Raw genomic sequence first — 20,563 nt, forward strand, 5'->3', positions numbered from 1 at the left:
TGTACAGGTACGATGATCAGTGTACAGGTACGATGATCAGTGTACAGGTACAACAGTCAGTTTATAAGTACAGTGCCAGGGTTCAAGTTAACCGGTAATTACACAAGTACAATTGCCAGTGTACAATTAAAATGGTCAGTGTATACAGTTCGTATAGTGGTCAGAGTACACTTACAATGTTCAGTTTAAGTACTATGGTCAGTGTACGGGTAAAATAACCAGGATGCATATAATATAATCAGTGTACAAGTACAAGGGTAGGTGTACAGGTATGATGGTAGGTCTCCAGGTACAATAGTCAGCGTGAAGGTACAATGATTGGTGTCCTGGTACATTGGTCACTATATAGGTACGCAAGTCAAAATGGGTCGACACCGAAATTTTCACCAATACCTATACTCAATTTTTGGCTGATACTGATACTTTTCCTATACTTTTATTTTTAAAAATAATCTGACTATGATCAACATATAAATGAATGCATATTGCACAATGCATATTGAATAACACAGGAAGGTTAAATATTTAATATCTTAACTTCTGTAAGATAACAATGTCATTACTCAAAACTTGGCCTGTTGTGTTAGTTACTAATTGTCAGAGGCACTTGTCGATAGTGTGTGTGTGTGTGTATGTGTGTGTGTATGTGTGTGTGTGTGTGTGTATGTGTGTGTGTGTGTGTGTTTGTGTGTGTGTGTGTGTGTTTGTGTGTTTGTATGTGTGTGTGTGAGTGTTTGTGTGTGTGTATGTGTGTTTGTGTGTGCGTGTGTTTATGTGTGTGTGCGTGTGTGTATGACTAACCCTGTATATATATATATATATATATATATATATATATATATATATATATATATATATATATATATATATATATATATATATATATATATATACATGTATATATGTTATTTTTTTTTTTATTATCACACTGGCCGATTCCCACCAAGGCAGAGTGGCCCGAAAAAGAAAAACTTTCACCATCATTCACTCCATCACTGTCTTGCCAGAAGGGTGCTTTACACTACAGTTTTTAAACTGCAACATTAACACCCCTCCTTCAGAGTGCAGGCACTGTACTTCCCATCTCCAGGACTCAAGTCCGGCCTGCCGGTTTCCCTGAATCCCTTCATAAATGTTACTTTGCTCACACTCCAACAGCACGTCAAGTATTAAAAACCATTTGTCTCCATTCACTCCTATCAAACACGCTCACGCATGCCTGCTGGAAGTCCAAGCCCCTCGCACACAAAACCTCCTTTACCCCCTCCCTCCAACCCTTCCTAGGCCGACCCCTACCCCACCTTCCTTCCACTACAGACTGATACACTCTTGAAGTCATTCTGTTTCGCTCCATTCTCTCTAGATGTCCGAACCACCTCAACAACCCTTCCTCAGCCCTCTGGACAACAGTTTTGGTAATCCCGCACCTCCTCCTAACTTCCAAACTACGAATTCTCTGCATTATATTCACACCACACACTGCCCTCAGACATGACATCTCCACTGCCTCCAGCCTTCTCCTCGCTGCAACATTCATCACCCACGCTTCACACCCATATAAGAGCGTTGGTAAAACTATACTCTCATACATTCCCCTCTTTGCCTCCAAGGACAAAGTTCTTTGTCTCCACAGACTCCTAAGTGCACCACTCAGTCTTTTTCCCTCATCAATTCTATGATTCACCTCATCTTTCATAGACCCATCCGCTGACACGTCCACTCCCAAATATCTGAATACGTTCACCTCCTCCATACTCTCTCCCTCCAATCTGATATCCAATCTTTCATCACCTAATCTTTTTGTTATCCTCATAACCTTACTCTTTCCTGTATTCACTTTTAATTTTCTTCTTTTGCATACCCTACCAAATTCATCCACCAATCTCTGAAGCTTCTCTTCAGAATCCCCCAAGAGCACAGTGTCATCAGCAAAGAGCAACTGTGACAACTCCCACTTTATGTGTGATTCTTTATCTTTTAACTCCACGCCTCTTGCTAAGACCCTCGCATTTACTTCTCTTACTACTCCATCTATAAATATATTAAACAACCACGGTGACATCGCACATCCTTGTCTAAGGCCTACTTTTACTGGGAAATAATTTCCCTCTTTCCTACATACTCTAACTTGACCCTCACTATCCTCGTAAAAACTCTTCACTGCTTTCAGTAACCTACCTCCTACACCATAAACCTGCAACATCTGCCACATTGCCTCCCTATCCACCCTGTCATACGCCTTTTCCAAATCCATAAATGCCACAAAGACCTCTTTAGCCTTATCTAAATACTGTTCACTTATTTGTTTCACTGTAAACACCTGGTCCACACACCCCCTACCTTTCCTAAAGCCTCCTTGTTCATCTGCTATCCTATTCTCCGTCTTACTCTCAATTCTTTCAATAATAACTCTACCGTACACTTTACCAGATATACTCAACAAACTTATCCCCCTATAATTTTTTCACTCTCTTTTGTCCCCTTTGCCTTTATACAAAGGAACTATGCATGCTCTCTGCCAATCCCTAGGTACCTTACCCTCTTCCATACATTTATTAAATAATTGCACCAACCACTCCAAAACTATATCCCCACCTACTTTTAACATTTCTATCTCTATCCCATCAATCCCGGCTGCCTTACCCCCTTTCATTTTACCTACTGCCTCACGAACTTCCCCCACACTCACAACTGGATCTTCCTCACTCCTACAAGATGTTATTCCTCCTTGCCCTATACACGAAATCACAACTTCCCTATCTTTATCAACATTTAACAATTCCTCAAAATATTCCCTCCATCTTCCCAATACCTCTAACTCTCCATTTAATAACTCTCCTCTCCTCTTTTTAACTGACAAATCCATTTGTTCTCTAGGCTTCCTTAACTTGTTAATCTCACTCCAAAACTTTTTCTTATTTTCAACAAAATTTGTTGATAACATCTCACCCACTCTCTCATTTGCTCTCTTTTTAAATTGCTTCACCACTCTCTTAACTTCTCTCTTTTTCTCCATATACTCTTCCCTCCTTGCATCACTTCTACTTTGTGAAAGCTTCTCATATGCTAACTTTTTCTCCCTTACTACTCTCTTTACATTATCATTCCACCAGTCGCTCCTCTTCCCTCCCGCACCCACCTTCCTGTAACCACAAACTTCTGCTGAACACTCCAACACTACATTTTTAAACCTACCCCATACCTCTTCGACCCCATTGCCTATGCTCTCATTAGCCCATCTATCCTCCAATAGCTGTTTATATCTTACCCTAACTGCCTCCTCTTTTAGTTTATAAACATTCACCTCTCTCTTCCCTGATGCTTCTATTCTCCTTGTATCCCATCTACCTTTTACTCTCAGTGTAGCTACAACTAAAAAGTGATCTTATATATATATATATATATATATATATATATATATATATATATATATATATATATATATATGTCGTGCCGAATATGTAAAACTGGTCAATTAGCAAGAACTCATTTAAAGTTAAGTCATTTCTAAAATTTTCTCTTATACGTTTAAAGATATATTTTTTTCATTAATGTTAATGTAAAAATTTTTAATTTTGCACCAAAAGAATCTTAGAAAACTTACTTAACCTTATTATAACAAGAACAATTTATTTTAGCCTAACCCAACTAAATATATGTTAGATTTGTTTACAATAATTTAATACTAAACAAACACAGTGAAATATATTTTTTTCGTTAGATTCAGAATGATTTTGGCGAAATTATTGCATACACAAATTTTCACTTGTCCTATATGGCAAGATGAGCGTTGCTATTTAAGCCAAGATCGCAAGTTCTGCCTATTCGGCACGACATATATATATATATATATATATATATATATATATATATATATATATATATATATATATATATATATATATATATATATATATATATATATATATATATATATATATTGTTCCTTTAAATGCCATGGTCTGGGGTTTTAGAATGTTCCCAGGGGTACTCAGGAGAATTGCTTCATATGTCCCTAAATATTATCTGCCAATTTTCTCAGTATAGATTAACATGCCTTATTTGGATATCTTCTATAGTATCTATACCATTCCGATAATATTTCTATGATCCAAATTTCTTTTTCGAATATCATTTAACCCCACTATCTATGCTATCACTTAATCTTGTGTACCTGTCCACACATGGTACAGTAACAGCTAAACGGGTTATATAATATGTCACCATTCACGACAGACGTAGCATGAGTTTTGTGCTTAGACACTGGTCGAGCGTCACCAGTCCCTTATGAAACCATATTGCTTAATGAGCAATCCTGTGATTGTGTGTAGCATTGTTGTTTAAGATTGTGTACAATAGACCATTAAGTAGTTATCGAGCTTGTAAGACCCATAATTTGAGTTATATACAGTGTTCCTGTTGTGTTTCAAGAGGGAAGATTCAATTATGTTTGTTTCTATGACTGAACTGTTGGGTAAAATAATCTGGGCATCAGCCCACCCCGGTGGGTGATTACAAGAACCAAGGTGGTTCGATTCCTGACCTGTCCTGATTGAGTATTTATGTTGGACTAGTCTCGTTTCCAGAAGTTTACCTGTTTGACCAATATAAGAGAGGGGACACGGAGTACATGGGACCATGTAAACCACATCTTTCTTAGAGGTTGTGTTTTGAATCATCCTCTGTTTCAGTGTCACAGTATTTCTGAAAACAATCTTTTGAATGACTCACGCAGGCAGACCAGGTTTACATTATGTGTTAAAACAAATCCATTTTCCTGGCAATCACTTCATTAGGTTAAGTCTTGTAGAAAGTCTTCCTTGCTGACATTAGTGCCTTCTTGACAAATTCCGTAGGATATCTCAGTGTTGTTATGTTGAATATCTTGCCGATATCGTCCTCTAGATACTCTGGACTGCAGATATGCAAGGCTCTCAAGAACATTATGAGGAACACACTCCTTATTATCGTAGATTCATGATTGGAATAGTAATAAATGTATGACGACACATTGGTGGACTTCCTATGGACTGTAAATTTGTATTTTCCCTTAACACGATGGATCAAAACATCTAATAACGGCAAAGGGTTGTTTATTTCATGTTCTGTTGTAAACTTAATGGAAGGTACTAGACCACTGAGACTAGGTAGGAACCTGGTTTTATCTGGGAGAATGTCTTTAAGATGTCTAGTCTCATAGAATTCCATATACAACCTGCTGAGTAAGGGTCTGAGGGATTTCCCATTGCCATGCCTTGTTTTTGAGCACACCATTTCCCATCAAATGGAAACTTGCAGTCAGTAAAACAGAGTTTGATCAATTCAATTATTATGTTCGTGGGGTAGAGCAAGGAAAAGTTTTCTAGTTCCTCTTCAAGGTACCTAAGCATGTCAGGGACAGAGACTCTGGTGAACAGAGCTGTGACAAATTGGAAAAAAAATCTCCCCTCAGTCCTTCAGTTGCTACCTTGCAACATTGCATAGCTCCCGATAATGCAATGAGAAGTGTGAAAGTACTTGAGCTAAAGATTTCCATCCTACGTAGTTTTGCATTGATAAGATCGCATGTCTGCGATTGTTTGCATATACATACATACATACAATTATAAGAACATAAGAACATAAGAATGGAGGAACACTGCAGAAGGCCTACTGGCCCACAAGGCAGGTCCTTATCAAAACGACTCCTACTCAAAGCTTCCCAAGAATATCCTCCCTTACTCATTGACACCATTTAAACCCAGCCCCCCCCCCCACTCATATATCTGTCCAATCTCTTTTTAAAGCCACCAAAGATCCTAGCCTCGATCACCCTACTCGGGAGATTGCTCCACGCATCCACAACTCTGTTAGAAAATCAGTACTTACCAATGTCCTTTCTAAATTTAAATTTATCCAACTTAAATTCATTATTTCTGGTTCTTACCTGGTTCAGCGCCCTCAGTACTTAATTAATATCACCTTTGTTTATTCTCATCATCCAGTTAAACACTTCATTGATATCTCCCCTAATTCTACGTCTCTCCAGAGAGTTGAGATTTAAGGCTTTAAGTCTATATTTATACGGGAGATTCCATACAGAGTAAATCATTTTAGTCATTCTTCTCTGTATGTTCTTCAATGAGTCTATATCCATCCTGTAGTAAGAAGACAATATATATATATATATATATATATATATATATATATATATATATATATATGCATATATGCAATAAGATCACAGTAAACAGGTGATTTCAGAATGTGCAAAACAACCACTGTGAAAGAATAGAGAAATTCCAAGCGCTTTCGTGACTACTCACATTATTAAGGAACAATGAAAGTAATGCATCAAAGGAAGGCATATAAAGGGTCTAGCCCACACCTCACTATCAAATCCCACAACAAAGCAACACCTGATGCGCGACTCATAAGAAAGGGAACATTGCAGCAGGCTCGCTGCCCCAACTAAACAGATCCTTCACACAACCCACCAACAAACTATTCTACCCAAGAATTAAGAATTTTAAAATTTATTATTTGTCCAATGTATTATTAAATTCTTCCCAAATTCTATTAATTATAAATAGATCTAATTTATATAAACCAAAGGAAATATTCATATTATTGTCAAAACTGCTTTTTATGAAACAAGATTCAATTATTTTCCTGTCGACCATGGACTTGCTTGATGCAACTTTCTCAACTTTTTGAAAATCAATTGGATGGTTAAAATCTCTCACATGAATAAATAGAGCATTGGAATCTTGTCCAGTACTATTGCTATATTTATGTTGTTTTAATCTTAGTTCGAGATTTTTACCAGTTTGACCGTAATAAACTTTATCGCAAATTCTAAAAGGAATCTAATAGACACATCCGTAAGCCTTTTGGGGGGAATTCTTTATCAAAAGTTTTTTTTACTGTATCAAGATTTTTAAATACAACTTTGATATTAAAAGTCTTAAGAAGAGAAGGCATATCAACCAAGTTTTCATAGTAAGGGAGAACCAACATATTTTTAGTTGAATAAGGCTGGTTGTCCCTTTTTGGATTGAAAAAAGTATTTCTAGCAATTTTAAAAGATTTATCAATTACGTTTCTTGGGTATTTCAAATCATTACCTATTTCATAAATTTTGGATTTTTTTTCATCTATGAACTCAGGACTACAAATATGTAAAGCTCTCAAAAACATTGATGAGAAAACAGACAGTTAACTCTATCTTGATGTGAAGAATAATAGTGGACAAAGGAACAGTTATTTGTAGGTAAAACAGTTATTTGTTGTCAAATTAAATAGCTTAGCCCATTCTATAAACTTTACTGTTGAGTTTGAAGAAAATAACTCATTGCCTTTTCTAGATGTTTTAATTATTAAGGGCAATAATGAATTCAAATTTAAAATTTACAGAAAACCTACAAATAACTGTTCCTATGTCCACTATTATTCCTCGCATCAAGATAGAGTCAAACTGTCTGTTTTCTCATCAATGTTTTTGAGAGCTTTACGAATTTGTAGTCCTGAGTTCATAGATGAGGAAATATCCAAAATTTATGAAATAGGTAATGATTTGAAATACCCAAGAAACGTAATTGATAAATCTTTTAAAATTGCTAGAAATACATTTTACAATCCAAAAATGGACAACCAGCCTTATTCAACTAAAAATATGTTGGTTCTCCCTTACCATGAAAACTTGGTGGGTGGGTGGAATGAAATGGGATAAGGCAGCTGGGATTGATGGGGATATAGTTTTCGAGTGGTTGGTGTTATTATTTAATAAATGTATGGAAGAGGGTAAGGTACCTAGGCACTGGCAGAGAGCGTGCATAATTCCTTTGTATAAAGGCAAAGGTGACAAAACAGTGCAAAAATTATAGGGGAATAAGTCTGGTGAGTATACTTGGTAAAGCGTATGGTAGAGTTATTATTGAAAGAATTAAGAGTAAGACGGAGAGTAGGACAGCAGATGAACAAGGAGGCTTTAGAAAAGGTAAGGGTGTGTAGATCAAGTGTTTATAGTGAAACATATAGGTGAACAGTATTTAGATAAGGCTAAAGAGGTTTTAGTGGAATTTATGGATTTGGAAAAGGCATATGACAGGATGGATAGAGGGGCAATGTGGCAGATGTTGCAGATGTTTGGTATAGGAGGTAGGTTAATGAGAGCAGTGATGAGTTTTTACGAGGATAGTGAAGCTCAGGTTAGAGTATGTAGGAGAGAGGAAGATTATTTCCCAGTAAAAGTATGCCTTAGATAAGGATGTGTGATGTCACCGTGGTTGTTCAATATATTTATAGATGGGTTGTTAGAGAAGTAAATGCGAGGATCTTGGAAAGAGGAGTGGAGTTAAAAGATAAAGAATCAAACATAAAGTGGGAGTTGCCACAGTTGCTCTTTGCTGATGACACTGCATCTGGGAGATTCTGAAGAAAAGTTCAGAGGTTGGTGGATAAATTTGGTAGGAGATGTAAAAGAAGAAAATTAAAAGTGAATATAGGAAAGAGTAAGGTGACGAGGATAACAAAAAGATTAAGTGACAAAAGACTGGAAATCAGATTAGAGGGTGAGAGTATGGAGGAGGTGAATGTATTCAGATATTTTAAGAGTGGACGTGTCAGTAGATGGATCTATGAAAGATGAGGTGAATCATAGAATTGATGAGGGGGAAAAGGGTGAGTGGTGCACTTAGGAGTCTGTGGAGACAAAAAACTTTGTCCATGGAAGCAAAGAGGGGAATGTAAGAGAGTATAGTTATACAAACACTCTTATATGGGTGCAAAGTATGGGTGACGAATGTTACAACGAGGAGAAGGCTGGAAGCAGTGGAGATGTCATGTCTCAGGGCAATGTGTGCAGAGAATTCGTAGTTTGGAAATTAGGAGGAGGTACGGGATTCCCAAAACTGTTATCCAGAGGGCTGAGGAAAGATTGTTGAGGTGGTTCGGACATGTAGAGAGAATGGAAAGAAACAGAATGACTTCGAGAGTGTATAAATCTGTAGTGGAGGAAAGACGGGGTAGGGGTCGGCCTAGGAAAGGTTGCATGGAGGGGGTAAAGGAGGCTTTTTGTGCGAGGGGCTTGGACTTCCAACAAGCATGCGTGAGCGTATTTGATAGGAGTGAATGGAGACAAATGGTTTTTAATACTTGACGTGCTGTTGGAGTGTGAGCAAGGCAACATTAATGAAGGCATTCAGGGAAACCGGCAGGCCGGACTTGAGTCCTGGAGATGGGAAGTAGAGTGTCTGCGATCTAAAGGAAGGGTATTAATGTTGTAGATTTATAACTGTAGTGTAACGCACCCCTCTGACAAGACAGTGATGGAGTGAATGATGATGAAAGTTTTTCTTTCTCGGGCCACCCTGCCTTGGTGGGAATCAGCTGATGTGTTAATTAAAAAATATATATATATATATATATATATATATATATATATATATATATATATATATATATATATATATATATATATATATATATATAGAGAGAGAGAGAGAGAGAGAGAGAGAGAGAGAGAGAGAGAGATGGAGGGAGGGAGGGAGGGAGGGAGGGAATGTCTCCGAGTATTCGGTGCCAACCCCACTCTACCATCATCCCCCTACTTCCCACATGGTTCCAGTTTGTCATTATCAACTCTTTTGTCGCGAAGATTCATTTTTCCTTCCTATCTTACCATTTTTCTGTTAGCTTTTAGTTTATTAAATGTTGAGTAAGTCTTCGTTATGGTACGTTTCCTGTATTAGTTCCAAGTTTTTTTTTCATGGAAGAGTCTATTTACAGTAGCTAGTTCGTCGTCGTAGGAACGAGAGTAGGTAAAACAAAATATGTCAAAAACATAAAAATCACAGAAAAATGGGTGATAGAAATATGAGCTCTGATTGACCTCTTTCCCTTCCTCTTCCTTCATGTTTTTTTGTTTTGATAATGGTGTAACAGAACAATAAAGATTTACCTAATTTTATTTGAATAAATATGACTTCATAATGAAATGATATTTTTACTATTGCTATCTTAATAATAGCTGTATGATTATAATAAAAGTTTGGTAAAGTTAATTAACTAACTTCTGCTCCAACAACAGCCACGTCGTCTTCGTCATTCCCACCAGTCATTTTGTTCGAGAATGGGACGGTGCAAGTATGGGGCTGCCAAACTCTGTCTCAGGGGCTGAACACAAACAAGAGGATGGTGATTGCAGTCAGCAGTGACCCAGCATTGTCCAAACCCGGTAACTGCATTGGTGAGTAGAATAAGCCTGGCTTCCCTGATCATGTAGATGTGATAAAGAGTATAAATCGTGACTTTTTTCTTCTTTAAATTATGAAGAGCATAAAATAATTAGAGTTGGTATCACAAGTAACTTATGGTGACAAGATGTTTATAAAACGAGGTCACTTAGGTAAAGTCACTTAGGTAAAGTTTTATTCAAAAGTCTCTCAAGAGGCGAAAGATAATTAATATGACTGATTATATATCCAAACCTATATCTTCTCCCTTGTCTACACTCACGCTCCACTCCTCCCTGCACTCCTCCCTGCACTCCTCCCTGCACTCCTCCCTACACTCCTCCCTACACTCCTCCCTGCACTCCTCCCTGCACTCCTCCCTGCACTCCTCCCTGCACTCCTCCCTGCACTCCTCCCTGCACTCCTCCCTGCACTCCTCCCTGCACTCCTCCCTGCACTCCTCCCTGCACTCCTCCCTGCACTCCTCCCTACACTCCTCCCTGCACTCCTCCCTGCACTCCTCCCTGCACTCCTCCCTGCACTCCACCCTGCACTCCACCCTGCACTCCTCCCTGCACTCCTCCCTACACTCCTCCCTACACTCCTCCCTGCACTCCTCCCTGCACTCCTCCCTGCACTCCTCCCTGCACTCCTCCCTACACTCCTCCCTGCACTCCTCCCTGCACTCCTCCCTGCACTCCTCCCTGCACTCCACCCTGCACTCCTCCCTGCACTCCTCCCTGCACTCCTCCCTGCACTCCTCCCTGCACTCCTCCCTGCACTCCTCCCTGCACTCCTCCCTGCACTCCTCCCTGCACTCCTCCCTGCACTCCTCCCTGCACTCCTCCCTGCACTCCTCCCTGCACTCCACCCTGCACTCCTCCCTGCACTCCTCCCGGCACCCCCCCCTGCACTCCTCCCAGCACTCCTCCCTGCACTCCTCCCTGCACTCCTCCCTGCACTCCTCCCTGCACTCCACCCTGCACTCCTCCCTGCACTCCTCCCTGCACTCCTCCCTGCACTCCTCCCTGCACTCCTCCCTGCACTCCTCCCTGCACTCGTCCCTGCACTCCACCCTGCACTCCACCCTGCACTCCTCCCTGCACTCCTCCCTGCACTCCTCCCTGCACTCCTCCCTGCACTCCTCCCTGCACTCCTCCCTGCACTCCTCCCTGCACTCCTCCCTGCACTCCTCCCTGCACTCCTCCCTGCACTCCTCCCTGCACTCCTCCCTGCACTCATAAACACATGTACAAGTGATGCACTAATCAAAAATTATAACTTGTTTAATCCATCACGTATTTTTATTTTTTTTTAATTTGTGATTATTATTTTGGATATTTAGGCATGAAGGATCACATGATATGTCTTATTTAACAATAAGAGACATTATGTTTTGCAGAGATATTAAGTGTGGTGCATGAAATGTTTAAAACATATTTTTTCTAAACAAAGCTGTGTATGTAGATGAATGGTTCAGAGAACCAACAAGTTCATAAACTAGACACATGTACAACACTTGGGTATCTTTAATGAGGAAACGTTTCGCCACACAGTGGCTTCATCAGTCTATACAAAGGAGAATTGTGAAGAACAGGAGGAGTTTGTGGTAATCAGTCCCTCAGTCTTGAGTCGATGTAATCAGTCCTATCAATCTTGAAAGAATAGAGTATATGTGCGAAGAAGTGGATTATATACTGTAGGCAGGAGAGGTGCAGCAGTAGGTCAGGCAAGTGAAGAATTCCCTGGATTAAGATCCCAAGACGTTGCTGTGTCTGACAGGAATGTAGACGAATGGTTCGGAGACTTCTTCGCACATATGTTGTATTCTTTTCAAGATTGATGGACTGATTACATCGTCTCAAGGCTGAAGGACTGATTACCTCAAACTCCTCCTGTTCTTCACCATTCTCCTTTGTATGGACTGATGAAGACGCTGTGAGCGAAACATTTCCTCATTAAAGATACCCAGGGGGTTGTACATATGTCTAATTTACGAAACTTGAGTTGTCCCTGAGGTACGTTTATTGTCTCCTCTGAGGATGAGGGTCCCCAGTCCAGCTATTGCGGGATATATATATATATATATATATATATATATATATATATATATATATATATATATATATATATATATATATATATATATACATATATCTTTCAACACACCGGCCGTATCCCACTGAGGCGAGGTCGCCAAACAGGAAAAACGAAAGTTTCTCCTTTTACATTTAGTAATATGTACAGGAGAAGGTGTTACTAGCCCCTTGCTCCTGGCATTTTAGTCGCCTCTTACAACACGCATGGCTTACGGAGGAAGAATTCTGTTCCACTTCCCCATGGAGGTAAGAGGAAATAAACAAGGACAAGAACTAGAAAGAAAACCCAGAGGGGTGTGTGTGTATATATATGCTTGTACATGTATGTGTAGTGTGACCTAAGTGTAAGTAGAAGTAGCAAGATGTACCTGAAATCTTGTATGCTTGTGAGACAGAAAAATGGACACCAGCAATCCTACCATCATGTAAAACAATTACAGGCTTTCATTTTACACTCACTTGCCAGGATGGTAGTACCTCCCTGGGCGGTTGCTGTCTACCAACCTACTACCTAAATATATATATATATATATATATATATATATATATATATATATATATATATATATATATATATATATATATCTATCTATATATGTTTATATATATATATATATATATATATATATATATATATATATATATATATATATATATATATATATATATATATTTATTATCACACTGGCCGATTCCCACCAAGGCAGGGTGGCCCGAAAAAGAAAAACTTCCACCATCATTCACTCCATCACTGTCTTGCCAGAAGGGTGCTTTACACTACAGTTTTTAAACTGCAACATTAACACCCCTCCTTCAGAGTGCAGGCACTGTACTTCCCATCTCCAGGACTCAAGTCCGGCCTGCCGGTTTCCCTGAACCCCTTCATAAATGTTACTTTGCTCACACTCCAACAGCACGGCAAGTATTAAAAACCATTTATCTCCATTCACTCCTATTAAACACAGTCACGCATGCCTGCTGGAAGTCCAGGCCCCTCGTACACAACACCTCCTTTACCCCCTCCCTCCAACCTTTCCTGGGCCGACCCCTACCCCGCCTTCCTTCCACTGATACACTCTTGAAGTCATTCTGTTTTGCTCCATTCTCTCTACATGTCCAAACCACCTCAACAACCCTTCCTCAGCCCTCTGGACAACAGTTTTGGCAGTCCCGCACCTCCTCCTAACTTACAAACTACGAATTCTCTGCATTATATTCACACGACACATTGCCCTCAGACATGACATCTCCACTGCCTCCAGCCTTCTCCTCGCTGCAACATTCATCACCCATCCTTCACACCCATATAAGAGCGTTGGTAAAACTATACTCTCATACATTCCCCTCTTTGTCTCCAAGGACAAAGTTCTTTGTCTCCACACACTCCTAAGTGCACCGCTCACCCTTTTCCCCTCATCAATTCTATGATTCACCTCATCTTTCACAGATCCATCCGCTGACATGTCCACTCCCAAATATCTGAATACATTCACCTCCTCCATACTCTGTCCCTCCAATCTGATATCCAATCTTTCATCACCTAATCTTTTTGTTGTCCTCACAACCTTACTCTTTCCTGTATTCACTTTTAATTTTCTTCTTTTACATACCCTACCAAATTCATCCACCAACCTCTGCAACTTCTCTTCAGAATCTCCCAAGAGCACAGTGTCATCAGCAAAGAACAACTGTGACAACTCCCACTTTATGTGTGATTCTTTATCTTTTAACTCCACGCCTCTTGCCAAGACCCTCTCATTTACTTCTCTAACAACCCCATGTATAAATATAGTAAACAACCACGGTAACATCACACATCCTTGTCTAAGGCCTACTTTAACTGGGAAATAATCTCCCTCTTTCCCACATACTGTAACTTGAGCCTCACTATCCTCGTAAAAACTCTTCACTGCTTTCAGTAACCTATCTCCTATACCATACACCTGCAACATCTGCCACATCGCCCCCCTATCCACTCTGTCATACGCCTTTTCCAAATTCATAAATGCCACAAAAACCTCTTTAGCCTTATCTAAATACTGTTCACTTATATGTTTCACTGTAAACACCTGGTCCACACACCCCTACCTTTCGTAAAGCCTCCTTGTTCATCTGTTATCCTATTCTCCGTCTAACTCTTAATTCTTTCAATAATAACTCTACCATTCACTTTACCAGGTATACTCAACAGACTTATCCCCCTATAATTTTTGCACTCTCTTTTGTCCCCTTGCCTTTATACAAAGGAGCTATGCATGCTCTCTGCCAATCAATAGGTACCTTACCCTCTTCCATACATTTATTAAATAATAGCATTAACCACTCCAAAACTATATCCCCACCTGCTTTTAACATTTCTATCTTTATCCCATCAATCCTAGCTGCTTTACCTCCTTTCATTTTACCTACTGCCTCACGAACTTCCCACTCACTCACAACTGGCTCTTCCTCACTCCTACAAGATGTTATTCCTCCTTGCCCTATACACGAAATCACAGCTTCCCTATCTTCATCAACATTTAACAATTCCTCAAAATACGTATTCCCTCCATCTTCCCAATACCTCTAACTCTCCATTTAATAACTCTCCTCTCCTATTTTTACCTGAGAAATCCATTTGTTCTCTAGGCTTCCTTAACTTGTTAATCTCACTCCAAAACTTTTTCTTGTTTTCAACAAAATTTGTTGATAACATCTCACCCACTCTCTCATTTGCTCTCTTTTTACATTGCTTCACCACTCTCTTAACCTCTCTCTTTTTCTCCATATACTCTTCCCTCCTTGCATCACTTCTACTTTGTGAAAACTTCTCATATGCTAACTTTTTCTCCCTTACTACTCTCTTTACATCATCATTCCACCAATCGCTTCTCTTGCCTCCCGCACCCACTTTCCTGTAACCTCAAACTTCTGCTGAACACTCCAACACTACATTTTTAAACCTACCCCATACCTCTTCGACCCCATTGCCTATGCTCTCATTAGCCCATCTATCCTCCAATAGCTGTTTATATCTTACCCTAACTGCCTCCTCTTTTAGTTTATAAACCTTCACCTCTCTCTTCCCTGATGCTTCTATTCTCCTTGTATCCCATCTACCTTTTACTCTCAGTGTAGCTACAACTAAAAAGTTATCTGATATCTGTGGCCCCTCTACAAACATGTACATCCTGAAGTCTACTCAACAGCCTTCTATCTACCAATACAAATTCCAACAAACTACTGTCATTTCACCCTACATCATATCTTGTATACTTATTTATCCTCTTTTTCTTAAAATATGTATTACCTATAACTAAACCCCTTTTAATACAAAGTTCAATCAAAGGGCTCCCATTATCATTTACACCTGGCACTCCAAACTTACCTACCACACCCTCTCTAAAAGTTTCTCCTAGTTTAGCATTCAGGTCCCCTACCACAATTACTCTCTCACTTGGTTCAAAGGTTCCTATACATTCACTTAACATCTCCCAAAATCTCTCCCTCTCCTCTACATTCCTCTCTTCTCCAGGTGCATACACGCTTATTATGACCCACTTTTCGCATCCAACCTTTACTTTAATTCACATAATCCTTGAATTTACACACTCATATTCTCTTTTCTCCTTCCATAACTGATCCTTCAACATTATTGCTACCCCTTCCTTAGCTCTAACTCTCTCTGATACTCCGGATTTAATCCCATTTATTTCCCCCCACCGAAACTCCCCTACCCCCTTCAGCTTTGTTTCGCTTAGGGCCACGACATCCAACTTCTTTTCATTCATAACATTAGAAATCATCTGATTCTTGTCATCCGCACTACATCCACGCACATTCAAGCATCCCAGTTTTATAAAGTTTTTCTTCTTCTCTTTTTTAGTAAATGTTTACAGGAGAAGGGGTTACTAGCCCATTGCTCCCGGCATTTTAGTCGCCTCATACGACACGCATGGCTTACGGAGGAAAGATTTTTTTCCACTTCCCCATATATATACATATATATATATACATATAAATATATATACATATATATATATACATATAAATATATATACATATAAATATATATATATAGTGTTAGAGTGTTCAGCAGAAGTTTGTGGTTACAGGAAAGTGGGTGCAGGAGGGAAGAGGAGCGATTGGTGGAATGATGATGTAAAGAGAGTAGTAAGGGAGAAAAAGTTAGCATATGAGAAGTTTTTACAAAGTAGAAGTGATGCAAGGAGGGAAGAGTATATGGAGAAAAAGAGAGAGGTTAAGAGAGTGGTGAAGCAATGTAAAAAGAGAGCAAATGAGAGAGTGGGTGAGATGTTATCAACAAATTTTGTTGAAAATAAGAAAAAGTTTTGGAGTGAGATTAACAAGTTAAGAAAGCCTAGAGAACAAATGGATTTGTCAGTTAAAAATAGGAGAGGAGAGTTATTAAATGGAGAGTTAGAGGTATTGGGAAGATGGAGGGAATATTTTGAGGAATTGTTAAATGTTGATGAAGATAGGGAAGCTGTGATTTCGTGTATAGGGCAAGGAGGAATAACATCTTGTAGGAGTGAGGAAGAGCCAGTTGTGAGTGTGGGGGAAGTTCGTGAGGCAGTAGGTAAAATGAAAGGGGGTAAGGCAGCCGGGATTGATGGGATAAAGACAGAAATGTTAAAAGCAGGTAGGGATATAGTTTTGGAGTGGTTGGTGCAATTATTTAATAAATGTATGGAAGAGGGTAAGGTACCTAGGGATTGGCAGAGAGCATGCATAGTTCCTTTGTATAAAGGCAAAGAGGATAAAAGAGAGTGCAAAAATTATAGGGGGATAAGTCTGTTGAGTGTACCTGGTAAAGTGTATGGTAGAGTTATAATTGAAAGAATTAAGAGTAAGACGGAGAATAGGATAGCAGATGAACAAGGAGGCTTTAGGAAAGGTAGGGGGTGTGTGGACCAGGTGTTTACAGTGAAACATATAAGTGAACAGTATTTAGATAAGGCTAAAGAGGTCTTTGTGGCATTTATGGATTTGGAAAAGGCGTATGACAGAGTGGATAGGGAGGCAATGTGGCAGATGTTGCAAGTGTATGGTGTAGGAGGTAGGTTACTGAAAACAGTGAAGAGTTTTTACGAGGATAGTGAGGCTCAAGTTAGAGTATGTAGGAAAGAGGGAATTTTTTTTCCCAGTAAAAGTAGGCCTTAGACAAGGATGTGTGATGTCACCGTGGTTGTTTAATATATTTATAGATGGGGTTGTAAGAGAAGTAAATGCGAGGGTCTTGGCAAGAGGCGTGGAGTTAAAAGATAAAGAATCACACAAAGTGGGAGTTGTCACAGCTGCTCTTTGCTGATGACACTGTGCTCTTGGGAGATTCTGAAGAGAAGTTGCAGAGATTGGTGGATGAATTTGGTAGGGTGTGCAAAAGAAGAAAATTAAAGGTGAATACAGGAAAGAGTAAGGTTATGAGGATAACAAAAAGATTAGGTGATGAAAGATTGAATATCAGATTGGAGGGAGAGAGTATGGAGGAGGTGAACGTATTCAGATATTTGGGAGTGGACGTGTCAGCGGATGGGTCTATGAAAGATGAGGTGAATCATAGAATTGATGAGGGAAAAAGAGTGAGTGGTGCACTTAGGAGTCTGTGGAGACAAAGAACTTTGTCCTTGGAGGCAAAGAGGGGAATGTATGAGAGTATAGTTTTACCAACGCTCTTATATGGGTGTGAAGCGTGGGTGATGAATGTTGCAGCGAGGAGAAGGCTGGAGGCAGTGGAGGTGTCATGTCTGAGGGCAATGTGTGGTGTGAATATAATGCAGAGAATTCGTAGTTTGGAAGTTAGGAGGAGGTGCGGGATTACCGAAACTGTTGTCCAGAGGGCTGAGGAAGGGTTGTTGAGGTGGTTCGGACATGTAGAGAGAATGGAGCGAAACAGAATGACTTCAAGAGTGTATCAGTCTGTAGTGGAAGGAAGGCGGGGTAGGGGTCGGCCTAGGAAAGGTTGGAGGGAGGGGGTAAAGGAGGTTTTGTGTGCGAGGGGCTTGGACTTCCAGCAGGCATGCATGAGCGTGTTTGATAGGAGTGAATGGAGACAAATGGTTTTTAATACTTGACGTGCTGTTGGAGTGTGAGCAAAGTAACATTTATGAAGGGATTCAGGGAAACTGGCAGGCCGGACTTGAGTCCTGGAGATGGGAAGTACAGTGCCTGCACTCTGAAGGAGGGGTGTTAATGTTGCAGTTTAAAAACTGTAGTGTAAAGCACCCTTCTGGCAAGACAGTGATGGAGTGAATGATGGTGAAAGTTTTTCTTTTTCGGGCCACCCTGCCTTGGTGGGAATCGGCCAGTGTGCTAATAAAAAAAAAAAATATATATATATATATATATATATATATATATATATATATATATATATATATATATATATATATGTGGTGGTAGGTTAGTAAACAGCAACCGCCCAGGGAGGTACTACCGTCCTGCCAAGTGAGTGTAAAACGGAAACCTGTAATTGTTTTACATGATGGTAAGATTGCTGATGTCTTTTTTCTGTCTCATAAACATGCAAGATTTCAGGTACGTCTTGTTACTTCTACTTACACATAGGTCACACTACACATACATATACATGTTTATACATATTCATCTCAGTTTTTTTTTATCTTAATAGTTCTTGGTCTTATTACTTTTCCTTTTATATCCATGGGGAAGTGGAATAAGAATCTTTCCTCCGTAAGTCATGCGTATTGTAAAAGTCAACTAAAATGCCGGGAACAATGGGCTAGTAACCCCTTTTCCTGTAAAAATTACTAAAAAGAATAAGAAGAAAATTGTCAAAGTGGGAAGTCTGAATGTGCGTGGATGTTGTGCGAATGATAAGAAAGAAATAATTGTGGATGTTATGAATGAGAAGAAGCTGTATGTCCTGGCTTTAAGTGAAGCAAAGATGAAGAGGGTGGGAGAGTGCAGGTTTCAAATAGAGTTAGAGCTAAAGAAGGAGTAGCAATAATGTTGAAGGATAAGTAATGGCAGGAAAATAAAGGTTGGATGTGAAAAGTGGGTTATAGTAAGCGTATATGCATCTGGAGAAGAGAGAAATGTAGAGGATAGAGAGAGATTTTGGGAAATGTTGAGTGAATGCGTGGGGAGCTTTGAACCAAGTGTGAGAGTACTTGTGGTTGGGGATTTCAATGCTAAAGTGGGCAAAAATGTTGTGGAGGGAGTAGTAGGTAAATTTGGGGTGCCAGGGGTAAATGAAAATGGGGAGCCTTTAATTGAGCTATGTGTAGAAAGAGGTTTAGTAATAAGTAATACATATTTTATGAAGAAGAAGATAAATAAATATACAAGGTATGATATAGCACGCAATGAAAGTAGTTTGTTAGATTATGTATTAGTGGATAAAAGGTTGATGGGTAGGCTCCAGGATGTACACGTTTATAGAGGGGCAACTGACATATCGGATCATTATTTAGTTGTAGCTACAGTTAGAGTAAGAGGTAGATGGGAAAAGAGGAAAATGGCAACAACAAGTACAAGAGAGGTGAGAGTGTGTAAACTAAGGGAGGAGGAAGTTCGGGAAGGTTGGAAGGGGGAAGGGGGAAGGGGGGGGACACAGTTTTACCCCTCAACCTCCGCCTTCTCCTCCTCCATGAGGCCTCTCCTCGCCGACCTCTCCTACCCATGGTGACCGTTATGTTCCCTCACTGAATTCACATACACAACACTTTTCTTGATTCTGAAGGAAGAGACGAAATGCAGTCTTCTGGCCCTTTCCAACACGAGCAGCAGATAATCACACACCAGTCTGTTGATGATAATCCTGGTAGGTGTTCTTGATTGGACGATATTGTGCCAAAAACACAGAGCAGGATGCCCACAGTCTCTCTCTGGCAGAGATGCCATATATTTCACGTGTAATGCTTGAAGCTAAAAGCCCTTTTTGATGGGATTGTTTCTACCGTCACTCTCGATTCCACTATAAGTGCAGTTTGGAAAAAAAAGGGTAGGGAAACTGCGTGGCACATACTCTCCTGACCCGGCTCCCGTTCTTAAGGGTTGCTGCTCTCAGCTGCCACAGAAATTGGAAATCAGCTCGTCTGTATCTCTCAGGGGCTCCTATGCCCCTCGTTTCTTTCCTCCAGGTCTGCAAGACAACTTTTCTTCTAGCAAATTAGAACTTTATGCTGTGCCTTTAATACTTCTAGAACTAGCTAACACCTTCCGCTTGCCGATTGTCGGCAGCTTTACCTGATGGCATTTATATTCGTATGCTTCAGCATTTACATC

At 39.8% G+C, this 20,563-nt stretch overlaps 1 protein-coding gene across 1 annotated transcript in view; it reads left to right on the top strand.

The window, feature by feature from the left end:
- LOC128685267 (uncharacterized) overlaps window positions 1-20,563 on the top strand; it is a 209,556-nt gene that overhangs the window by 115,982 nt on the left and 73,011 nt on the right. Inside the window, exon 6 of the mRNA XM_070082741.1 lies at window positions 10,070-10,228. Coding sequence (XP_069938842.1) covers window positions 10,070-10,228 — 159 coding nt within the window. The remainder of the gene's footprint in view (window positions 1-10,069; window positions 10,229-20,563) is intronic.

Source organism: Cherax quadricarinatus, chromosome 8, assembly GCF_038502225.1.
Source record: "Cherax quadricarinatus isolate ZL_2023a chromosome 8, ASM3850222v1, whole genome shotgun sequence".
NCBI classification, from domain to species: domain Eukaryota; kingdom Metazoa; phylum Arthropoda; class Malacostraca; order Decapoda; family Parastacidae; genus Cherax; species Cherax quadricarinatus.